The following is a 20,851-nucleotide window of genomic DNA, read 5'->3' as shown; positions in this document are numbered from 1 at the left end:
ACACAGCAACCTGGTCACAACTGGCACTGGCTACATCACTAACACTTCTGTTCATTTGTCTTAAACCAATTATGAACCATGTCCTGTAATCCTATCGTTTTAATCCCTTGTTCCTTTCACTTAAACTGAGGATTCAGGCAGGTCATGACTGTTTTACTCTTGTAAATGGTGCGATTAATACTTAAATCTCAAGTATGTGGCTTCTGAAAGGTTTTAAAATATATGTAGTCCTGATTAGTATTCCCTGAATAAAAAAGATCTGAAACTCTTCTAGAGTCTTTGACCTAAAATGCTTAGATTTATAATTAAGATTTCCCTGATAGCTCTAAATTAACTTTACTAAACAGAACACTCTGAGCATAACTTCTACCAGGAAAATCAGCCAGAAGAATTAGTCAAGACTAACTTTGGAGTATGTGGTTGTCGCATTCAAAAACCAGTATATACGCAATTCTTGGAAATATTTTTTTAAAAAATAATCTAAATACCACGGGCAATTAGTTTCTCAGCCCTGCTGGGAGTGTTCTCAAAATCCAGCTGCGTTCACCAAACCTCAAAAGTGCTGACTGCAGTGTGGCCATAATAGATTTAAAAGATGAATTAACATATTAACCAAGTACCTTCACTGAATTGCTGCACCGAGAAGTAAAGTATTTATGTTTTAATTATACAGATAATAAAGATGGCAAGGTAATTATGCTACTAATAGAGTAATGTCCTTTAAAGATAACATTTGTGCAGTATCACTAAAATAAAAAGCGTGAGGCTTTGCAACTGGAAATAAATCTGCATGTAATGATGCTTTTCTTCACCGCTCTCGGGAAGTTGCTATGGCGCCACCTTTGCTCCTGCTGAGATGTTAATGTCAGTTCATAAACCTCCTGGCAACGTGGTAATTAACACCTTCCTCCTCTCGGTCCCAGGTCAAAAACTGACTGATCTGGGCTTTCGACTGTGGGGACGCATGTTAAAAAGTACTCAACAAACAAAACTTAAAGACTGTGTATTAAGGGGCGCCGGGTGGCCCAACGGGTTAAGCGTCCGTCCGATTTTGGCTCAGGTTATGATCACACGGTTGTGAGTTCGAGCCCCCCATTGGTCTCTGTGCTGAAGCTCAGAGTTCAGAGCCTGGGGCCTGCTTCGGATTCTGTGTCTCCCTCTCTCTGCCCCTCCCTTGCTCTCTCTCTCTCTCTCAAAAATAAATAAACATTAAAAAAAAATTTTTTTTAAAGAATATGTATTATGTGTCTGTGTGTTTTTGACGTGCAATGACAATGCATTCCCTAACTTACAAAACATTTTTGATGATGAAAAAGTAAGAAAGAAAGTTTTACGTGAATACTGATGGTTACATTATTCTTAATAACAGAAGGAGCAATATTTGTGAAAACCTACTTATAAATGGAGTTCTCTAACTGTGCAAATATCTTCTCTCATTCAGTAGGTTGTCTTTTAGTCTTGGTGATTGTTCCCTATGCTGTGCAGAAGCTTTTCATTTTCATGTAGTCCCAATAGCTTATTTTTGCGTTTGTTTCCCTTGCCTCAGGAGACATCTAGAAAAATGCAGCTACAGCTGATGTCAGAGAAATTACTGCCTGTGCTCTCTTCTGGGGTTTTCTAACTGTGGAAAATTATTTTGAGACTTCATGATTATTTACTTCCAATACAGAAATATTAGGAGAGAACTTTGTTATTCCTCAGTAAGTTTTTAGTTTTTCATTGTCACTAGTTAATATAAAATAAAGCATCCTAGATCTGGCTGGGTCTGGCAGAGAGAAGTCAAGGCAGGCAACATTTGGTATAAAAAGGGGTAGACAAGAAACACAGGTAGGGCTTGAAGAGAAGGCACAGTACAGAAGGGAGGCAGGGAAGAAGAGGTGCTTATTGTCGATCTGGCCAAGTAAACAGCGTAAGGAAGTAAATAAACAACAAATAGAAGAGATCATCAGGTAAACGGTGCGGCTGTAGGATTTAGGAGTTGGGAAGTCGATGTAAATCCTACAAGGACTGTTTGGGCAGAATGGGAGAAGCTGAAGTCACATGCAGTCGGTCGAGGGATGGAGATGAGATGAAGAGGTAAAGTTATTTAAAATTAACTAGTCTTTCAAAGAAGTCGATTGAGAAGAAAAGGGGGGAAAGAGGGGGCCGTGGGTCAGGGACAAGTCGGGAAGAAACAAATTTCTGTAAACTACTCCTGGTCAATGAACAATTATGGGCGCCTCAGAATGTTCTAAATTTGTATCGGTTTCCTCCTATATAACCACTAGGACCAGGAGAAAATAGCACCCCAGTGTTGTAATGCCACATTAGTGGGAAAGCCTCATCATCATCCAAAACTGGGTTAAAGGACTCCATTGCCGTCTCAGTTGACGGGGTAAATAAGCAAGGCCATCCTGCAGGTCTTGTCTGATTATTGTAACTAGGCCTAGTTGATGAAAAAAAAAAAACATCAAAACATTAAAAACCACAATTAGGAATGTGTAATAGGTATGGAAGAAAGAGAACAGAGACGGGCTAAAATAATAAATATTCCTGGGGGGAAAAAAAAACAGTAAATAAAACAAAAGTAATAACCAAAAGTATAATAGGAAAAAAGTTTCCTGAGTTAGAAAACAAAAAACAAATCCCAAACCACGATTCAGTAGATGACAAGACTTTTCTGTTTCAGGCAGAGAGAGAGGGTGGGTATGTGTCGGACACATTTTGACAAAGTTTTTTTTAACTTATAGGATAAGGGGTTCAGCACAAATACAAAAAGAAAATATTTTCTATAAAGAAGAATGGAAATCAGACTGCCCTTAGACTCAGACGCTACAAAAACAAGGTTCGTAGAAAATTGGAGAAAATGCTGTGATGTAACAGTTCCAGACCCAGCCAAACTGTCCTATGTGCTTTTTTCCTAAATAAAATCTTAAGAATGGGCATGTTTTATCATGAGAAATTTACAATGTACATTGAAGCGGATTCAATATGTAAATAACGGTAAGTGTGGAAAAAATTGAGTGTATAACGGCAAACTGATTCATAAAAAGAATTATATAGATTTTTAAAAATGTATTTATGTATTCATTTTTTACAGAAAGAATGCATGGGGGAGAGAGGCAGAGGGAGAGAGAGAGAAAGAGAGAGAGAGAGAAAGAGAGACGGAATCTCAAGCAGGCTCCACACTCAGCCTGGCGCGGAACTCGATCCCACAACCCGATCGTGACCTGAGCTGAAATCAAGAGTCAGATGCTCAACTCACTGAGCCACCCAGGTGCCCCCAAATTACATAGATTTTTAGAGAGGAGAATCTATAACCCCCCTATGAAATTTACAAACATCAGGAAAGGGAAGAGTTATGGAAGCAAAAAAGTTAAATGTCTTCAATAACTATAGCCACTCTATCTTTAAAAAAGTCATTTAAAATTTGCTTTCATCTATATAACAAAAAAAGGAAGAAAGAAGACAACATAGAAAAATGAAAAGCCGAAAACAGCAAACACAGTCAGAAAGAAGGTGAAACAAATACAATAGTTGTAGATATAAACCTAACAATGGTTCATCCCCTTGCCTCTGGATCTAGCAAGTGATGGTTTCACAATATTGCTAATCTGTGGGGACCTCGCTATCCCTTGTTTGTTCCCTTAACCCTGACTGTACTTCTGAAAGTAGTCCCTTCATGTGTCTCTTTATTTAACTCATCTGGAGTTTAAAGAGCTGGTAGTACACCTTTTTGTCTAGTCAACAAGTATCTATTCCCTTATTGTATTCATTGTTTACTTTTATCTTCTAGAACAGTGCCTTGCATATAGCAGGCATACAATAAATATTTGCTAAGTAGTGGGCAAAGAGCATACTTTTTCAAGATCTCATAGAAGACTCGTATCCATAGATCATATACTAGGCCTCGGTGACAATGCAATATTATTTTCAAAGCAAAACTTGCATTTTTTAAACTACAAATCAAAAAAAATGTTAGAATTTAAAATGGGAGACTTTGAACTCTGGGTCCTGCTGGAGAAATGGGATCTGGGGCTCACTGTAGGTCTTTCACTCACGGGTTGGCCCAGTTTGCTGATACGGTCAAAAGGCTGATTAAAATCCTTGCTTCATAAAACTGAAATTGAAAATAATCCTACGATAACCAAATCTTTATATTACATAAAATGATGGTGCATGTTTCTAAAATGCTGTTCGTAATATACATCACCCCACTTCAAAGAGGACATCATGAATAAGAGAAAATCCAGAAAAAGTAAGAGAATGATTACAGGATAGCATAAGGACATGGTGTATGGGGAAAGGCTAACTAAAGACTCTTCAGTCTGGAAAAATAACGGTTAAAGGAAACATGAAAAAAAAAATCACAAATGGCATAGATGAAATCAATACAGATTTAGTCATTTGATTCTAAAATAGTGAGGAGACACAATTTGGAACTGGGATGTAGTCATTTTAGAACTAACATAAGGAAGTAGATTCATAAAACATTAAGTGCCAGATGGGATTTAAAGACTATCTGCTTGAGTTTCTTTGTATTACAAATAAAGAATGGATTTCACCAAATGGTGCTAGGAAAACTAGATTTCCACACGCAAGAGAATGAAGTTGGACCCTCACCACACCATACACAAAAACAACTCAAAAATGGACCAAAGACCTAAACATAAGAGATAAAACTATAAAATTCTTACAAGAAAACATAGGGGAAATTTTTCATGACATTGGATTTGTTAGTGATTTTTTGGATATAACACCAACAGCATAGGAAACGAAAGAAAAACGAGAGAAATTGGACTCCCCCAGAATTAAAAACAGTGCGTCAAAGGACACGATCAATAGTATGAAAAGGCGACCCACGGAACGGGAGAACATGTTTGCAAACCATACATCTGATAAGGAGTTAATATCCCGAATATAGAAAGAACTCCTACAACTCAATAACAACCTGGTTTAAAAAAAAAAGGGGGGGGGGCAAAGGATTTAAACAGACCTTTCTCCAAAGAAAATAAGCACATGGAAAAAAAAAGCTCAACGTCACTGATCATTAGAGAAATACAAATTAAAACACAGTGAGACACCACTTCACATACATGAGTATGGCTACTAACTAACTAACTAAATAAATAAATAAAACAGCAAGTGTGGGTGAGAATGTGGAGAATTGGAATGCTTGTGCCCTGTTGGCGGGCGTGTAACATGGGTGCAGCTGCTGTGGAAAACAGTATGCAGTTCCTCAACATATTTAACACAGAATTACCATATGATCCAGCAATTCCAGTCATGAGTATATACCCAAAATAACGGAAAGCAGGGACTTGAAAAGCTATTTGTGTATGTGTGTTCATAGCGGCATCATTCCCAATAGCCAAGCAGTAGAAGAAACCCAAAGTGTCCATTAACAGATGAACAGGTCAACAAAATGTGATGTATACATACAGAATACTATGTAGCCTTAAAAGGGAAGGAAGTTCTTTTTTTTTTTTGAATTTTTTTTTTTACATTGATTCATTTTTGAGAGACAGAGCACAAGCAGGGGAGGGGCAGAGAGAGAGGGAGACACAGAATCCGAAGCGGGTTCCAGGCTCCCAGCTGTCAGCACAGAGCCCGACGCGGGGCTCGAACTCACAAACCACGAGATCATGGGGCGCCTGGGTGGCGCAGTCGGTTAAGCGTCCGACTTCAGCCAGGTCACGATCTCGCGGTCCGTGAGTTCGAGCCCCGCGTCAGGCTCTGGGCTGATGGCTCGGAGCCTGGAGCCTGTTTCCGATTCTGTGTCTCCCTCTCTCTCTGCCCCTCCCCCGTTCATGCTCTGTCTCTCTCTGTCCCAAAAATAAATAAACGTTGAAAAAAAAAATTAAAAAAAAAAAAAAAAAAAACCACGAGATCATGACCTGAGCCGAAGTCCGATGCACAACCGACTGAGCCACCCAGGCGCCCCGAAGGGGAAGGAAGTTCTGATGCATGCTGGAACATGGAGGAACCTGAGATGGGTCACGCAGAGTGAAATAAGCCAGTCACCAAAGGACACATATTTTACAGTTCCACTTGTATCAGTACTTAGAATAGTCAAAATCACAGAAACAGAAAGGGTGGTGGTTGGCGGGGACTACAGGGAGGGAGAAGTGGGGAGTTCTTGTTTCATAGGTACAAGCTGTCTGTTCTGCAAGACGAAAAGAGCTCTGGAGATGGATGGTGGAGACGGCGGCCCAACAGCGTGAATGTACTTAATACCGCTGAGCTTAAAAATGGTTAAGACGCTAAATTTAACATTATGTATATCGTGCTACCATTTTTTTTTTTAAAGAGTAGAACTCATTTCCTTTCCTTTAATCAAAACCAGCTTCTCTTCTTGAGTTCCCCCATTTCTGTGAATGGCACCATTCTACTCCCAGCTGTCCTAGCCAGAAACCTGGTCTTGTCCTTGACATCACCTTCTTCCTCCTCCAACCCATGTGGTCACTCATCGAACACTTATGGACCCTCCCGATGTGCCAAGCACGGTCATGGGGGTTCTCCTTGCAAATGTCTGTTTCAGGAAACTTTCACCTTCCACCTAGATGACCACAGCAGTCCTCTTCCTGGTCTTTCTGGGTCCGGTCCAGCACACTTCGAATCTCTCCCCCGCTTTGCAGCAAGAGAGCTCTTTCTTTTCAAAGTGAGCATCTGCAATGGTCCCTCACCTTTCTAAGCCACTTCAATGGCTCTTTGTTGCCATCAAAATAAGGTCCAAAGTCCTTCCTTGGCTTATATCGCGCATTAGCATCTGGCTCCTCATTACTTCCACAGCCATCACTTTCAATTTTCTGCTGCATTCTATTCACTAGCCGTTCTGAAAACTTTCAGTTCTAGAATTTACCATGCTCTGTCCCTCCTCTGGCCTTTATACCCTGTTCCTTCTCCTTAGAGCACTGGTGATCCTTCCCCATCCCACCAGGACCTTCTTTGCCCAGACAATTTCTATTATTTACTTTATGTCCTGGCTTGTAAATTACTCATGTCGGGAAAACCTATGTGATCCAACCTGACTTTAGGTGGCCCTCCCAGGTGATCCTGTCCTTCCACCATCAAGCACAGTGTGATCATCTGCTTCCTTGCCCCTTCTGGGTTTATTGACCCAAAGTGGGGGGCTCAATAAATAATTAGTAAATGAATTAGTAAATAGGTCCAGAGAGGCTGTGGTTCCTTCATAGTTACAACTTAGGTCATTGCACTGCAGGTAGCGGGACCAGTGGTAAAACTAGACCACCAGGGACTCCCCACCCAGGGCTCTTCCCACTGCTACGTCACACGATGGGTCATAAATTCATGAAACTCACTATCCCAAGAGGGGCTGTGACCGGCTTTAAATGGTCCAACCACACAAAAGAGAAGTCGCAAAAATTTTGGCTTTGATATCGTCTGTCTCTTGCCATCGTCCTCTCTTTCGGTCTCAGACAGCTAAGAAGACCTGGGAGAGCTGGAAAACAGAACTGACCAGGCGCAATAAGGTCGAAGTTCCATTTGATAGAACACCGAGCCAAGCAACTTTTGCCAATATTAAAAACCTTGATTTTACAACCTGTCTAGATTTGGCATTCATAACGCAACGCACAAGTCCCCTCTATATTAACTCCGTACTGGACGGTGACATTCGGCTTACTGCTGTAAAACTCTGCCTTGAAGAACTCAGTATGGATTGAAAAGGAAGTGGGTCCCATAATATACACAAAGGCATATATATGTACAGATGTGGGTGTCTATGTTTGGAAACAAATCATTTAAACTAGTCAAAACTGTCATCATTTAGAAGAGGAGTGATGTGGAAGGAGGAAAATAAAATCACATCTTTTATTAAATAAAATACTCCAAATATACATAAATTAAAACTATAATTTCATCTTCAGTGCTTGTGATGTAATTAATCTCTCATATTTTGCAGATTTATGCCAACATAGCTTGCCACTGAAATGAAAATTGTATTATGTATACAGTGTGAGCATATTATTTTTCCCAGCCGTATCACATGGCTATATCACTGCCTGTCTCCAGCCGAAGTTGAAATTACTGTACGGATATCATTCCGAATGTGGGTATATTGAAACAACGTTTTTCAGGATCACAAGCAAGGCATAGATTCTGTAAAATTCCAGAATCAAGGGGAAATAAAGGCTTAACTTAGGAATGAATTGCTTTAAAAAAAAAAGATTCATAATTAAATCATATCGAGTTAATTATGTCCCTGACAAAGCAATTTCTACTTTCACTAATTGGCATTGAGATGAATCTTGACCTTAAATAGTAAGCACTATTCTCCAACGCTCATTTAAAAGCCGACAAATACTGGGGTGCCCGGTTGGCTCAGTTGGTTAGGCGTCCCACTCTTGATTTCGGCTCAGGTCATGATCTCATAGTTCATGAGATCAAGCCCCGCGTCGGGCTCTGTGCTGACAGCACGGAGCCTCCTTGGGATTCTTTCTCTCCCTGTCTCTCTGCCTCTCCCCCACACGTGCACGCACGCACACGCTCTCCCTCTCTCTCACAAGAAATAAACTTTAAAAATTAACTAAAAGCAGACAAATACTCTAGTGCTTGTTAGTACTAATCAAAACCAAGAATACAAGAGGAAGCATGTGTGCTTAGTTCATATAAAATGAGACATACGATCATAAGCTGCTTTAGTAATTGCTTTTGCTGCATTCTTCTGAATATCAGGAATTGTAGAATTTTCTGCAAAGGACAGGAGCTTCTTAAGACCCCCGGTCTGCTGAATCAGCACCAAAGTATCCATATCTTCAAGGCAATTGGCTATCACGGAAAGTGCTTCTATATGAAGGTCATTCAATTCCTAATAATAAAAGCAAATGCAACTTCAGAAAATTGTAGTGAAAGAAATTGACACTTCCCAAATTTTACTACAAGATGAAGGTCAGTCAGAACATAACCTTGTTAACGTTGTTCTGACAGATGCCCAAGGAAACAGTTCTGTTTAATTATCATAACATCACTCTCCCTCACAGTTTGCCCCATCTCTTCTTGCTCCCCCTGCTCCAAAATGTTTCACAGATACAGACAGGATCATTTTTTCACAGATAAAGACGCTTGCAGCAATAGTAGCCCGGTGAAGTTGCTCATACAACCTCATACCGCCAACGATTTTAAAATCCGAAGAAAATATTCTTTGAAAAAGCAGACAGGAGCTGATGGAAAGCATATTCCCTAAAATCTCCAGCTGGTAGAGGGAGGTGTTGTAAGTCTGTGACTTCTTGCCTCCACTATCATGGGCTCCGACACAGCAATGCTTCTGGTCAAGGAGCTCTCTTCACAGCAAACCAAGGGTGACAGTGGGTCCATGCCCATATCCCACCATCCCGAAGCAGCTGGCTCAACAGAGTGGCCTTTTGAAGACAGTTACGGTGCCAGTGAAGTGGGTGGCAATACCTGGCAGGGCCGGGGCAAGGTTCTCCACTTTATATACGTTCTGAATCAGTGGCCAATATACGGTGCTGGATCTCCCAGAGCCGGTGATGGTGGGTCCAGGAATCAGGGGGTGGAAACGGGTGTGGTAGCATTGTTACCCCCTAGTGGCCCATTAGCCATATCTTTGCTTGCTCTCTCCCAGAACTCATGCTCTGTTGGCCTAGAGGTCTTAGTTCCAAAGGAGAGAATGCTTCCACCAAGAGGCACGACAATGATTCCACTGGACTAGAAGTTAAAACTTCCCCCAGCCACTTTGGCCTCCCCATGCCTCCACATAAGCAGGCAATGAAGGAAGTTCCTGTGCTGCTAGGGTGGCTGATCCCAACTACCAAGGGGAAACTGGACTGCTACTCCACACCAGAGTGTATCCGGAATACAGGAAGAAGAGTATATCCGGAATACAGGAAGAAGAGTATATCTGGAATACAGGAAGTCCTTCGGGTATCTCTTAGTATTACCATGCTCTGTGAAAAAGGTTGAAAGAAAACTACAATAACCTAATCCAAGCAGGCCTCCTGAATGGCCCAGACCCTCGGGTATGAAGATATGGATCACCCCACCGGGTGAAGAACCACATCCGGTTGAAGTCCTTGCTGAAGGAAAAGGAAATGTGGAATGGGTATTGGAGGAAGATAGTTATCCATACCAACTACCACCATGTGGCCACTTGTAGACAAGAGGGTTGTAACCGCCATGAATATTTCTTCCTTATTTTGTTATGAGTGTGTGTGTGTGTGTGTGTGTGTGTGTGTGTGTCTGTGAAATAGTGTGGGTATTTTTTCCCTCTCTTATCCCCTCAGGCAACATAAGATGTATTGACTTTACAAGTTAGTAGTTATTCGTAACTTTACTTCATAGTATTTAAGTTACAGGATATCAAGGAGAAGACTAAATATCCCCCAAGGACATTGCATCCTCTTCTGGGGAAAGGGTTAGTATATTCTGGTTGTACACAGGATAGTTATATCATGCTAGGCATGCAAGGACCTTGTTATTGCCTTGATTTTGAGATTAAGTAGGATTTAAGGAGATATGTAGGGATGCCAAATTGACTCGTGATGATTAATTTTCATGTTTTAACTTGGCTAGGCCACGGTATCCAGATATTTGGTTAAACATTATTCTAGACATTTCCATGAAGGTATTTCTCTAGATGAACATACTATATAAATCAGTAGACTAAGTAAAGCAGATGATTCTCCCCAGTGGGGATTAAATAACCCTTCCTGCTTTATCCTAGAGAAAACTATGGCTGATAAAGCCTAAAAGACTAATTCTAGGTATTTCAGGAAATCATGAAGAAGATCCTAAACAAGAATTTAAAAATCTTAAATTTCTAAACCAGACGAATAAAATTATTTTATTTTTTTAATTTTAATTTCTTTAGAGAGCAAGTAAGGGAGGGGCAGAGAGAGAAGGAGACAGAATCCCCAGCAGGCTTTGCACTGTCAGCATGGAGCCCGATGCGGGTCTTGAAGTCACAAACCGTGAGATCCTGACCTGAGCTGAAGCCAAGAGTCAGACGCTTAACCAATGAGCCACCCAGGTGCCCCTCAAAAAAAGTCTTTTTTTTTTTTTAACAGTTTGGCTGCTTCTTTTTTTTTTTAATTTTTTTTTTTAACCTTTATTTATTTTTGAGACAGAGAGAGAGCATGAACAGGGGAGGGGCAGAGAGAGAGGGAGACACCGAATCTGAAACAGGCTCCAGGCTCTGAGCGGTCAGCACAGAGCCTGATGCGGGGCTCGAACTCACGGACTGTGAGATCATGACCTGAGCAGAAGTCGGACGCTTAACCGACCGAGCCACCCAGGCGCCCCCAAAAAAAGTCTTTTATAATGGCCTCTATCATTAATCTGATTTAATCATGCTGATAAACAAGGTAGAATAAACAAATTAATTAATCCATTTTACTGAACACTATGCTTAAATATAATAAAATTTTATTTTAAAAAGCATTCTACATTCGGATTTTATAGCAACATGTAGGAGAGGTACATTTCCTCATAGAAAGTTGAATGAAAGTGTCAAATACCTTAGTTTCTAGGATTTTAATAAGGTGGTCCACTCCTTGATTGTCTCTCAGCGTTGTTCGTGCCTCCTTATCATTTGTAATAATGCCTAAGGTTTTGAGAGCCAACAACTGAATAACTGGATATTCTGACTTCAAGAGATCCAATATAGGGGGGATTGCATTTAGTTCTTGAAGTGCAGCTCGACACTGAAAATCCTGCCATGAGATACAAATGATCAAATAAGTAAAATTTAAAGCAAAATACAGTCAGTCACAAGAATGGAGAACCTCTATGGTCTAACAAAGGACATTACAAGTTTTAAATTTCCCATCTTTTATTCCAGATTCCCTTCCAAAGTCACTCACACAGTAAGAAAAACCCTCCGTCGACAACACCTAAATATTCATTTTAACTATGCAGACATTGTCAATAACAGGAAGTAGATGTGATCTATGGTTTTTGCAGTACCTATTGTTTCTTTATTATCCAGCAAAGTCCTTTTGTTACTAACAGCACTACAATAAATCTGCACATAATCAAATTCTTTTCACACTCTATACCCTGTTTCAAATAGTATTTGATAAAATGAAATGATGCCATCAATTCCTTATTATCTTCATCCAAATGGATTATTTATGAAATGCTTACATGCACACAGTGCTGCTGGCAGGCCCTGTGCACGCAAATTTATACCAGGTTGAGTTCAGACACATGACCTTTATACAAGACGTTTATAATATCAAGGGGTCGTTAGAGTCTCGGTGAGTCGCTCTCCCCTGTGTGTCTGCAATTCTGTGTATGTGAGTGGTGGGGAGAGGGCTAGTTGGGGTGAGCAGTGGAGAAAACCAAGCAAAAAGTCATGAAAAGCCCCCAAACTCTGACTACTAATCGTGACACTTAAAATCAAAATATCATAAATGTCAAATAGTATTAAGGTGGAAAAGGTCCCATTAACAGCTTAGCTTTTCTCTATCCATCCTTCAGTGCATGCTTCCTACAGGCATAAAAACTGTAGAAAGTTGTTTGCTGTGGGTTGAATTGTGTCCCCCCAAAATGTATGTTGAATTCCTAACCCTCGGTATCTCAAAACATGACCTCATGTAGAAACAGGGTCAGTAGAGATGTTATTAGTTAAGATAATGTCATAGTGGAGCAGGGTAGGTACTTAATGGTGTCCTTAGAGGACTGGGGTCTTTAAAAGAAGAGGAAGCATGGGGTGCCCTGGTGGCTCAGTTGGTTGAGTGTCCGACGTTGGCTCAGGTCATGATCTCAGTTTGTGAGTTCGAGCCCCGCGCTGGGACTCAGAGCCTGCAGCCTGCTTCGGATTCTGTGTCTCCCTTTCTCTCTGCCCCTCCCCTGCTCACTCCCTGTCTTACTCTCTCTCAAAAAGAAATAAACATTAAAAAAAAATTTTTAAATACATAAGAGGAGGCACAACAGAGGGAGAGATTGCAATGATGGCAGCTGTATACCAATGACCGCCAGGGATTGACGGCCGCCACCAGAAGCTAGGAAGAGGCCGGGAGGATGCTTCCCAGAGCTGCCGTGGGGGAAGGGCCCTGCTGACACCTCGAGGTCGGACCTCCAGCCTCCAGCACTGAGAGAAATTCCTGTTGTTTTAAGCTGCTCCGCGTCTGGGGTAGTTTGTTACGGGCGGTCGGAGGAAATTAACATGCTGTTATTCACCAGTACTTCTGTTGTGAAGAATAGTGAAGGCAAGTCTTTTCATTTCTCTTTGATTAAAAAATTATAGGGAAGTAAGAGCTATGAGGAGTCTTGGGATGAAAGATACTAACCCACTGACCGCGTTATTTAGGCCTGTGGGATAAGAGAAGGGGGACAGTGGAGCAGGGAGGAGCCAGGGTAGAGGCCAGTGAGTGCCCAGCCTGGGGCAATGACTTCTGAGGCCCGGAATGCTCTTGCCGCCTTCCGGCATAGCCCATTTGTCTCTCTTTCTATATAATTTGTCTAGATACTCCACCTCTCAGTGAACCCTCCTTTACCTTCACTTCACTATCTCTTCCTTTTATATTCTACTGCTAGCTCTTTCAAATGGCATTTTGGTATTTTCAGTTGATCTAAGCAAAGCTAATCAAATGTGTGTGCGAATTGTTCAGGAACCTGAGCAGCAAAAGAAACAGAGAAAGCTGTTCAAAGTGTCAGGAAGCTGACCTGCTGTGGGGGGGCGGTGCCTTGAGGGGCTGCGGGAGGGGTGGGGACACAGGACAGCACAGGTAGAAGAGGCCAAGGCAGGCTGTTTCTTTCCATAACAAAGGAAAAACAGTTCAGTGACAAAGCACCTCGCAATTATAAACAATGAGCTCTGTTCAGCAGACTCAACTCATTGGGTCTTCACCAATAAATAAGTCTAATCCAAAAATCTTGGTACACTGAATACGGCATGCATTGCACCCATGTGCTTAGATCACCAAGGTTAGGTCAATAAGTCTGCGTGGGTGAAACCTCGTTCAATGTATTAGATTCCACGTTTCAAGAAGAAATACATTTATCTACTTTCATCCTGCCTTAATTTGCAAGCCATTCTATTCTTTGAAAATTTACATACACTTCTAAAATGGCCTTTCATAGACCTGTACTCTGAAAACGATGAAACATTGAAGGAAATTGAAGGCAACACAAAGAAATGGAAAGATATTCCATGTGCATGTATTAGAAGAACAAATACTGTTAAAATGCCTATACTACCCAAAGCAATCTCGACATTTAATGCAATCCTTATCAAAATGCCAACAACATTCTAGAACAGGCAATCCTAAAATTTGTATGGAACCACATAAGACCCCAAATAGCCAAAGCAATATTGTAAAAGAAAAACAAGATGGGAGGAACCACCCCTCCAGGCTTCAACGTGTATACAAAGCTGTAGTAATCGAATAGGATGGTAACTGACACAAAAGCAGACACCCAGATCAATGGAACAGCATAGAAAACCCAGAAGTAAACCCACAATTATATGGTCAATTCATCTTTGGCAAAGGATGCAAAAACATCCACGGGGAGAGAGAGTCTTTTCAATAAATGGTGTTGGGAAAACTGGACAGTAACATGCAAAAGAATGAAACTGGGCCACGTTCTTACACCATACACAAAAATAAACTCAAAATGGATTAAGGACCTAAATGTGAGACAGGAAACCATAAAAATCTCTGAATAGAGCACAGGCAATTATTTCTCTGACACTGGCCATAGCGACACCTTTCCAGATATGGCTCCTGAGGCAAGGGAAACAAAAGCAAAAATAAACTATTGAGACCACATCAAAATAAAAAGTTTAGACAAGCAAAGGAAACAATCAACAAAACTGAAAGATAACCTTCCGAATAGGAGAAGGTGTTTGCAAATGGCATATCCAGTAAAGGGTTAGTATCCAAAATACAGTATATAAAGAACTCATACAATTCAACACCCAAAAAACAATCCAATTAAACATGGGTAGAAGTATGAACAGACACTTCTCCAAAGAAGACATCCAGATGGCCAACAGACACATGAAAAGATGCTCAACGTCACTCACCATCAAAGAAGTGCAAATCAAAACGACAATGAGCTATCACCTCACACCTGCCGGAACGGCTAAAATCAACAATACAAGAAACAACAGGTGTCAGCAAAGATGTGGAGAAAAAAGAACCCTCGCGCCCTGTTGGTGGGAATGCAAACTGGTGCAGCCACTGTGGAAGGGAGTCTGGAGGTTCCTCAAAAAGTTAAAAAAACAGAACTACTCTCTGATGCATTAATTGCACTCCTGGATATTTACTCCAAATATTCAAAAACCCCAATTTATAAAGGGATACATGCATTCCTATGTTTATTGCAGCATTATGTCTAATAACCAACTTATTGAAGCAGTCCATTCACCTGTTGATGGAGATATAAATAATGAGATATTATTCAGTCAAAACAAGAATGAAGTCTTGCCATAATGCAACAACACGGATGGAGTTAGAGCATTCCGCTAAGCAAAATAAGTCAGTCCGAGAAAGACAAATACCGTATGATTTAAGAATTTAAGAAACAAAACAAATGAACAAAGGCAAAAAAGAGAGACAGAGAGAGACAGAAAGAGAGAGAGAGAGAGAGAAACCAAGAAACAGATTCTTAACTATAGAGAACTGATGGTTACCAAAGGGGAGGTGGGTGGGGGGTGGGTGAACTAGGGGATGGGGATTAAAAAGTTCACTTTTGGTGATGAGCCCAGAATATGTATATCATTGTTCAATCACTATATTGTATACCTGAAACTAGTAAAAAACTATACACTAACTGTACTGGAATTAAAATGAAAAACTGAATAAAAAAAAAAAGAAAATGCCCTTTCATGGGACACAATTGCTTCTAAAATGTGAAAGTTGAAAGGTATCTACACTCAACCTCCATTCTTTTTTTTCCCCAAACGATAACTCCTAAATAGTACCAGAAAAAAAAAAAAAAAAAAAACAACCAGTGAATCAAAACTGAGGAGTTTTTAACACCTTTCAGCCTTTTTTATTGGACAAATCAACTCTATAAATAGCTTTGGTCAAAACCCGCTTTTAGAAATCACCCTCACCTGGGTCAAGTTGTAAATGCACTCAACAGAGTTCTTCTTCACGTCAGGGTCTGGGCTGGCCAGCAGTCTGACGAGTGGCTCTAACCCGCCGTGCTCCAATATCTGCACTTTGCTGGTATACTCTGCAGACATGTTCGCCAGGCAAAGACTGGCGAACTCATGAATCACCACCTCCTCTGCACATCAAAGATAAACAACACAAGTGTGCGGAAGGCTTCCGCAACCACTACTTTAAAACCCGTTTTGAAAACCAAAGCTTCACGAATCCTAACTTTGGTGAGAGCCCCTCTTGGCTTGAAAGACCTCAAGGACAATTCACAGTTGATATTACATAGGCTATTTCCGAGGAGTAGCTTAATGAAATGCGAAAAACAAACCAGTCCCATTTTTGAAACAGATGCGTGATGCAAAACTACCTTCTGGAGCAAGCTGAGCGATGACGGAATTCATGACATCTAGTTCCCTTAACAATTTTTTAACATCGTCTGCAAAAGAAGAAACAGCGTATTAATGTTTCTTATTATCAATAACAGCGAGGTTGTTTAAACAGTCCCTTATGAGATAGGCTTTATTATTACCTAATTTTACAAATAAAGAAACTGAGGCTCAAAATCAGCAAGTCAGTGGTGAGATCAGGTAGAATGGTCAGGTCTGTCGGACCCTAGACAGACTCTAGCCCCTCTCCTTGATCACCGAAATATACTACCTTCCGACAACACTAGAAAACATAACCAGAAAAGTGCAAAGTGTACCTAGAACACTAATCAGTAAAGCCGAGTTACTGCTCCCTACATTTGTTTACCGTATAGTAGAAATTCCTTTTGGTGTTGTTTTGTTAGAAAGGGTATTTTTAAATTCTGATTTTAAGAAAACTTGTGCAGAATGCAAATAAGAATTATCCTCAGCCTTTTCGATTACTATATCTTGGTTGTGTTCCATTTGATTATCAGAGATGCCAAAAATGATTAAAGACAAGTATATTGATGGGGCGCCTGGGTGGCGCAGTCGGTTAAGCGTCCGACTTCAGCCAGGTCACGATCTCGCGGTCCGTGAGTTCGAGCCCCGCGTCGGGCTCTGGGCTGACGGCTCGGAGCCTGGAGCCTGTTTCCGATTCTGTGTCTCCCTCTCTCTCTGCCCCTCCCCCGTTCATGCTCTGTCTCTCTCTGTCCCAAAAATAAATAAACGTTGAAAAAAAAATTTTTTTTAAAAGTATATTGATTTGTTTAAAGTTCACTTCTGTACTAGTCACGTGAGCCTAATTAAGGCCGGGCAGACACGCCCCTACTTCTCCGCTGCCATCCTTAACCCGTGTTTTCTGAGAAATAAGGCATAAGAAATAAGGTACTCATTTAGTTTTTGCAGTGGTTCTTGGTCAGTTATCTTTGTAAGCCAAAATTAGCATCATTAGGATTTTGGAAAATTTCACTTCGCGGCAGAGAGTCTCTGGATGGATTTTTCCTCATTAACCACTGGGTATACTTGACTTTTATTAGACACCTTTTGGTCTGTTTCTGTTCAAAATGGTGGAAGAGGGCCAGCAAACTTATCGCTGGCTTACACGTATGTGAATAAGCTCGAAGTACAAAAGAATAGTAGAGCTTCTGGAAAGGGTAGCGTCCCAAAGTGGAAGGCATTATTTTACAGTCAACACTGGTTCAAAAAACGGGGGCGCCTGGGTGGTTTCGTCGGGTGAGTGTCCAACTCTTGATTTCTGCCATGATCCTAGGGTCATGGGATCCATGATCCTAGGGTCATGGGATCCAGTTTTTCAGCCCCGAGAGATTCTCTCCCTCTCTCCCTGTCCCTCTCCCTGACTCATGCTTTCTCTTGCTCTCTCTCTCTAAAATTAAAAAAAAAAAAAAAAAAAAGTATACCTTGACAGGTTAAACGAGTGAAGGCATCCTACTCAGATCTTTCCAAGTGTGCTGGTGCACCTTCTAGAAAACTTGTGTTCTTGGTATTCCTCCTGCTCTGAGGAGTCCAGTGTCTGTATTTCCAAATGAGAAGGCCACACCCGTCTATTTTTACATGCTTGATGCAAAATGTTTCTGGGCTTTTAGATCTCCAGTTCATTCTCCATTGGGTATCCAAAAGAACCTTCCATATATTTCAAAGTTTCTGCTGCAACACTGACCACGAGGTCAAGAACACCGACGCTCCATGTGCCCTCTGCTTCTCTCGTTTTCCTGCAGGAAGGAAATGCTCCCGCAGGCCAAGGCCGCCTGGCTGGGCCCGTATGTGACACCTCACGTTCTTCTGCCCTAACAACTCAAAAGTCTTCATCACAGAAACCCGTGCCACGAAATTCCCTTCTAGATAGGAAGTTAGCCAAATCTGTCCAGTAACAGGTCTAGTAGAGCTCTCCACTAAACCATTTTTCTCTTGGCTCAGAGGAGGGCTCAGATTCTGTGGCAGTGCCTATAAATCAGTGGCATAGCGGACCAGTTTGTTATTCTGCTTTTTGACCCCAATTGTCCCTAAAGGATCTTTCTTTTCCTGAGGGTAAGTCAGCAAAACATAACGGATAAGTGCCTATTTTCGTCACTTGAAAAACAATATCGATCTCTGCCCCCTTCTTTCTCCACAGAGAACACGCTCATATAGGGCAACTGAATAGAAACTCTATTGTGGTTGGTCCACGCAAATATGTTCTAGTTGGGGGCGCCTGGGTGGCACGGTGGGCTAAGCGTCTGACTCTTGATCTCGGCTCAGGTCACGATTTCACAGTTTGTGAGTTCAAGCCCCACATCGGGCTCCGCGCTGATGGTGTGGAGCCCGCTTGGGATTCTGTCTCTCCTCTCTGCTCCTCCCCCACTTGTGCTGTCTCTCTCTCAAAATAAATAAATACATTTTTAAAAATTTGCTTTAAATATGTTCCAGCTAAACTCTAGGACACATACAATTTTAGGTGGTTCGGAACTGCCAACACCTTCACTTCCTGGAGTAACTTCATGCAATCTGGATTTTTTTAAAAAACATTTTTTTAATTTTTTACTTAGTTTTGAGAGCGAGAGAGAGAGCAAGCAGGGGAGGGGCAGAGACAGAGGGAGACACGGAATCTGAAGCCGGCTCCAGGCTCTGAGCTGTCAGCACAGAGCCCGACATGGGGCTCAAACACACAAACTGCAAGATCGTGACCTGAGCTGAAGTCAGAGGCTTAACCGACTGAGCCACCCAGACATCCCATGCAATCTGTTGTAACTGCATTCTTATTTACACTTTCTGGTTGCCTAATATGAACCATCCAATTTATTTTAGACCTTATATACTCTTTTACATCAACCTTTTCTTAAGATGGCAAGGTCTTCAGATCGCCATAAGTAATGTAAAATCTGGGCTTCAAGGATGGCAATGAACTCTCTCTTTAGCTGACTTCATTAAATGAGCCTCTGTTATACGGCCTCATCAAACTAAATACAAACCGGGGGCGGGAGGGGGGGTGCGTAAGAGACAGCAACTCCATTTTGATTAAAAGGTTTAACACAGTAATTTAAATGCTTGTCTTGAATGACCCAGGATTAGCATAGGCTCATAACTCAATCACTTTAGAAAAAAGACAAAGAAGAAAAATCAAGAATTTGTTTGCTCTCACAGCAATCCTTTTAGCACCGGGCATTCTGTTGGAACATCATACTGGTTCATCCACTATGAACATAGTGAAAGCATTGAGTACGTGAAAGGCATGTGAAGATACAAATCTCTAAAGAAAAAGCGGTTATTTTAAGACAGTCTAAAGATGATTTAACCATGCGGCACCAGAGGTGCGTTTGTTTACAAATTAGTCTGGATACATGCCTTTTCATTTAAAAAAATTTCTTTAGGGGCGCCTGGGTGGCGCAGTTGGTTAAGCGTCTGACTTCAGCCAGGTCACGATCTCGCGGTCCGTGAGTTCGAGCCCCGCGTCAGGCTCTGGGCTGATGGCTCAGAGCCTGGAGCCTGTTTCCGATTCTGTGTCTCCCTCTCTCTCTGCCCCTCCCCCGTTCATGCTCTGTCTCTCTCTGTCCCAAAAATAAATAAACGTTGAAAAAAAAATTAAAAAAAAATTTCTTCAACGTTTATTCATTTTTGAGAGACAGAGACAGAGTGTGAGTGGGGGAGGGGCAGAGAGAGAGGGAGATACAGCATCCGAAGGAGGCTCCAGGCTCTGAGCTGTCAGCACAGAGCCTGAGGCAGGGCTCGAACTCACGGACTCTGAGATCATGACCCGAGCCGAAGTCAGATGCTTAACCGACTGAGCCACTCAGGTGCCCCAGGCCTTTTCATTTAGAGTGAATGACTAGCTTAGTCGCCTTGGACATGGATGGACAGTGAAGCAAAAGCTATTCATGTACTGGCTGTACTGACAAAGCAGGAACACGAGCCATTGAGGACGCCAAGCAGGTTATCATGTCATCAGATTGTTCACGTAGAAAATGAATCAATTCCCATAAATGGCTTGATTTTTTTTTTTTTTTTTTTACCCAATTCGTGGAATCAAAAGAAAGCTCTTGGTCAGGGGGCGGGAGGGTTCATTCATCATATCTAAGACCCACGGGCTCGCTGGAAACCGCCAAGACAGCAAAACTCTTCCCAGTGTTATGCTTCGTGGTAGCAGATTGCACCCCAGCACTGGTCGCCGCCCAGCCAGCCGGCTCCCAGGGGGTGGCTCGACGGGTCTGAGAGCCATCACACTGAGCACTCAAATGCAACGGTCATTCTCAATATTTTAGGGTCACAGACTCTTTTGGAAACTCGTGAAATGCGACATACAAACCCTGCTCGGGAAAATGTGGCAAACAATTTGGAGGGCTTCACAGATTATAAGCTCCTCGTGTATTGGAAGGTGCA

The 20,851-nt window shown here is 41.7% G+C and overlaps 1 protein-coding gene across 29 annotated transcripts in view; it reads right to left on the bottom strand.

Annotated features, from left to right (window-relative positions):
- Positions 1-20,851, bottom strand: part of ARMC3 (armadillo repeat containing 3) — a 97,906-nt gene that overhangs the window by 44,597 nt on the left and 32,458 nt on the right. For all 29 annotated transcript variants that reach the window (XM_019834049.3, XM_019834050.3, XM_019834051.3 and 26 more), the window contains 4 exons: positions 16,441-16,509; positions 16,025-16,200; positions 11,475-11,669; positions 8,626-8,809 (listed from right to left, as the gene is read on the bottom strand). In XM_019834049.3, coding sequence (XP_019689608.2) covers positions 8,626-8,809; positions 11,475-11,669; positions 16,025-16,200; positions 16,441-16,509 — 624 coding nt within the window. The remainder of the gene's footprint in view (positions 1-8,625; positions 8,810-11,474; positions 11,670-16,024; positions 16,201-16,440; positions 16,510-20,851) is intronic.

Source organism: Felis catus, chromosome B4 (assembly GCF_018350175.1).
Source record: "Felis catus isolate Fca126 chromosome B4, F.catus_Fca126_mat1.0, whole genome shotgun sequence".
NCBI lineage: Eukaryota > Metazoa > Chordata > Mammalia > Carnivora > Felidae > Felis > Felis catus.
The sequence above is the reverse complement of the archived record's forward strand: the minus strand, read 5'-3'. Positions and strand labels throughout refer to the sequence as shown.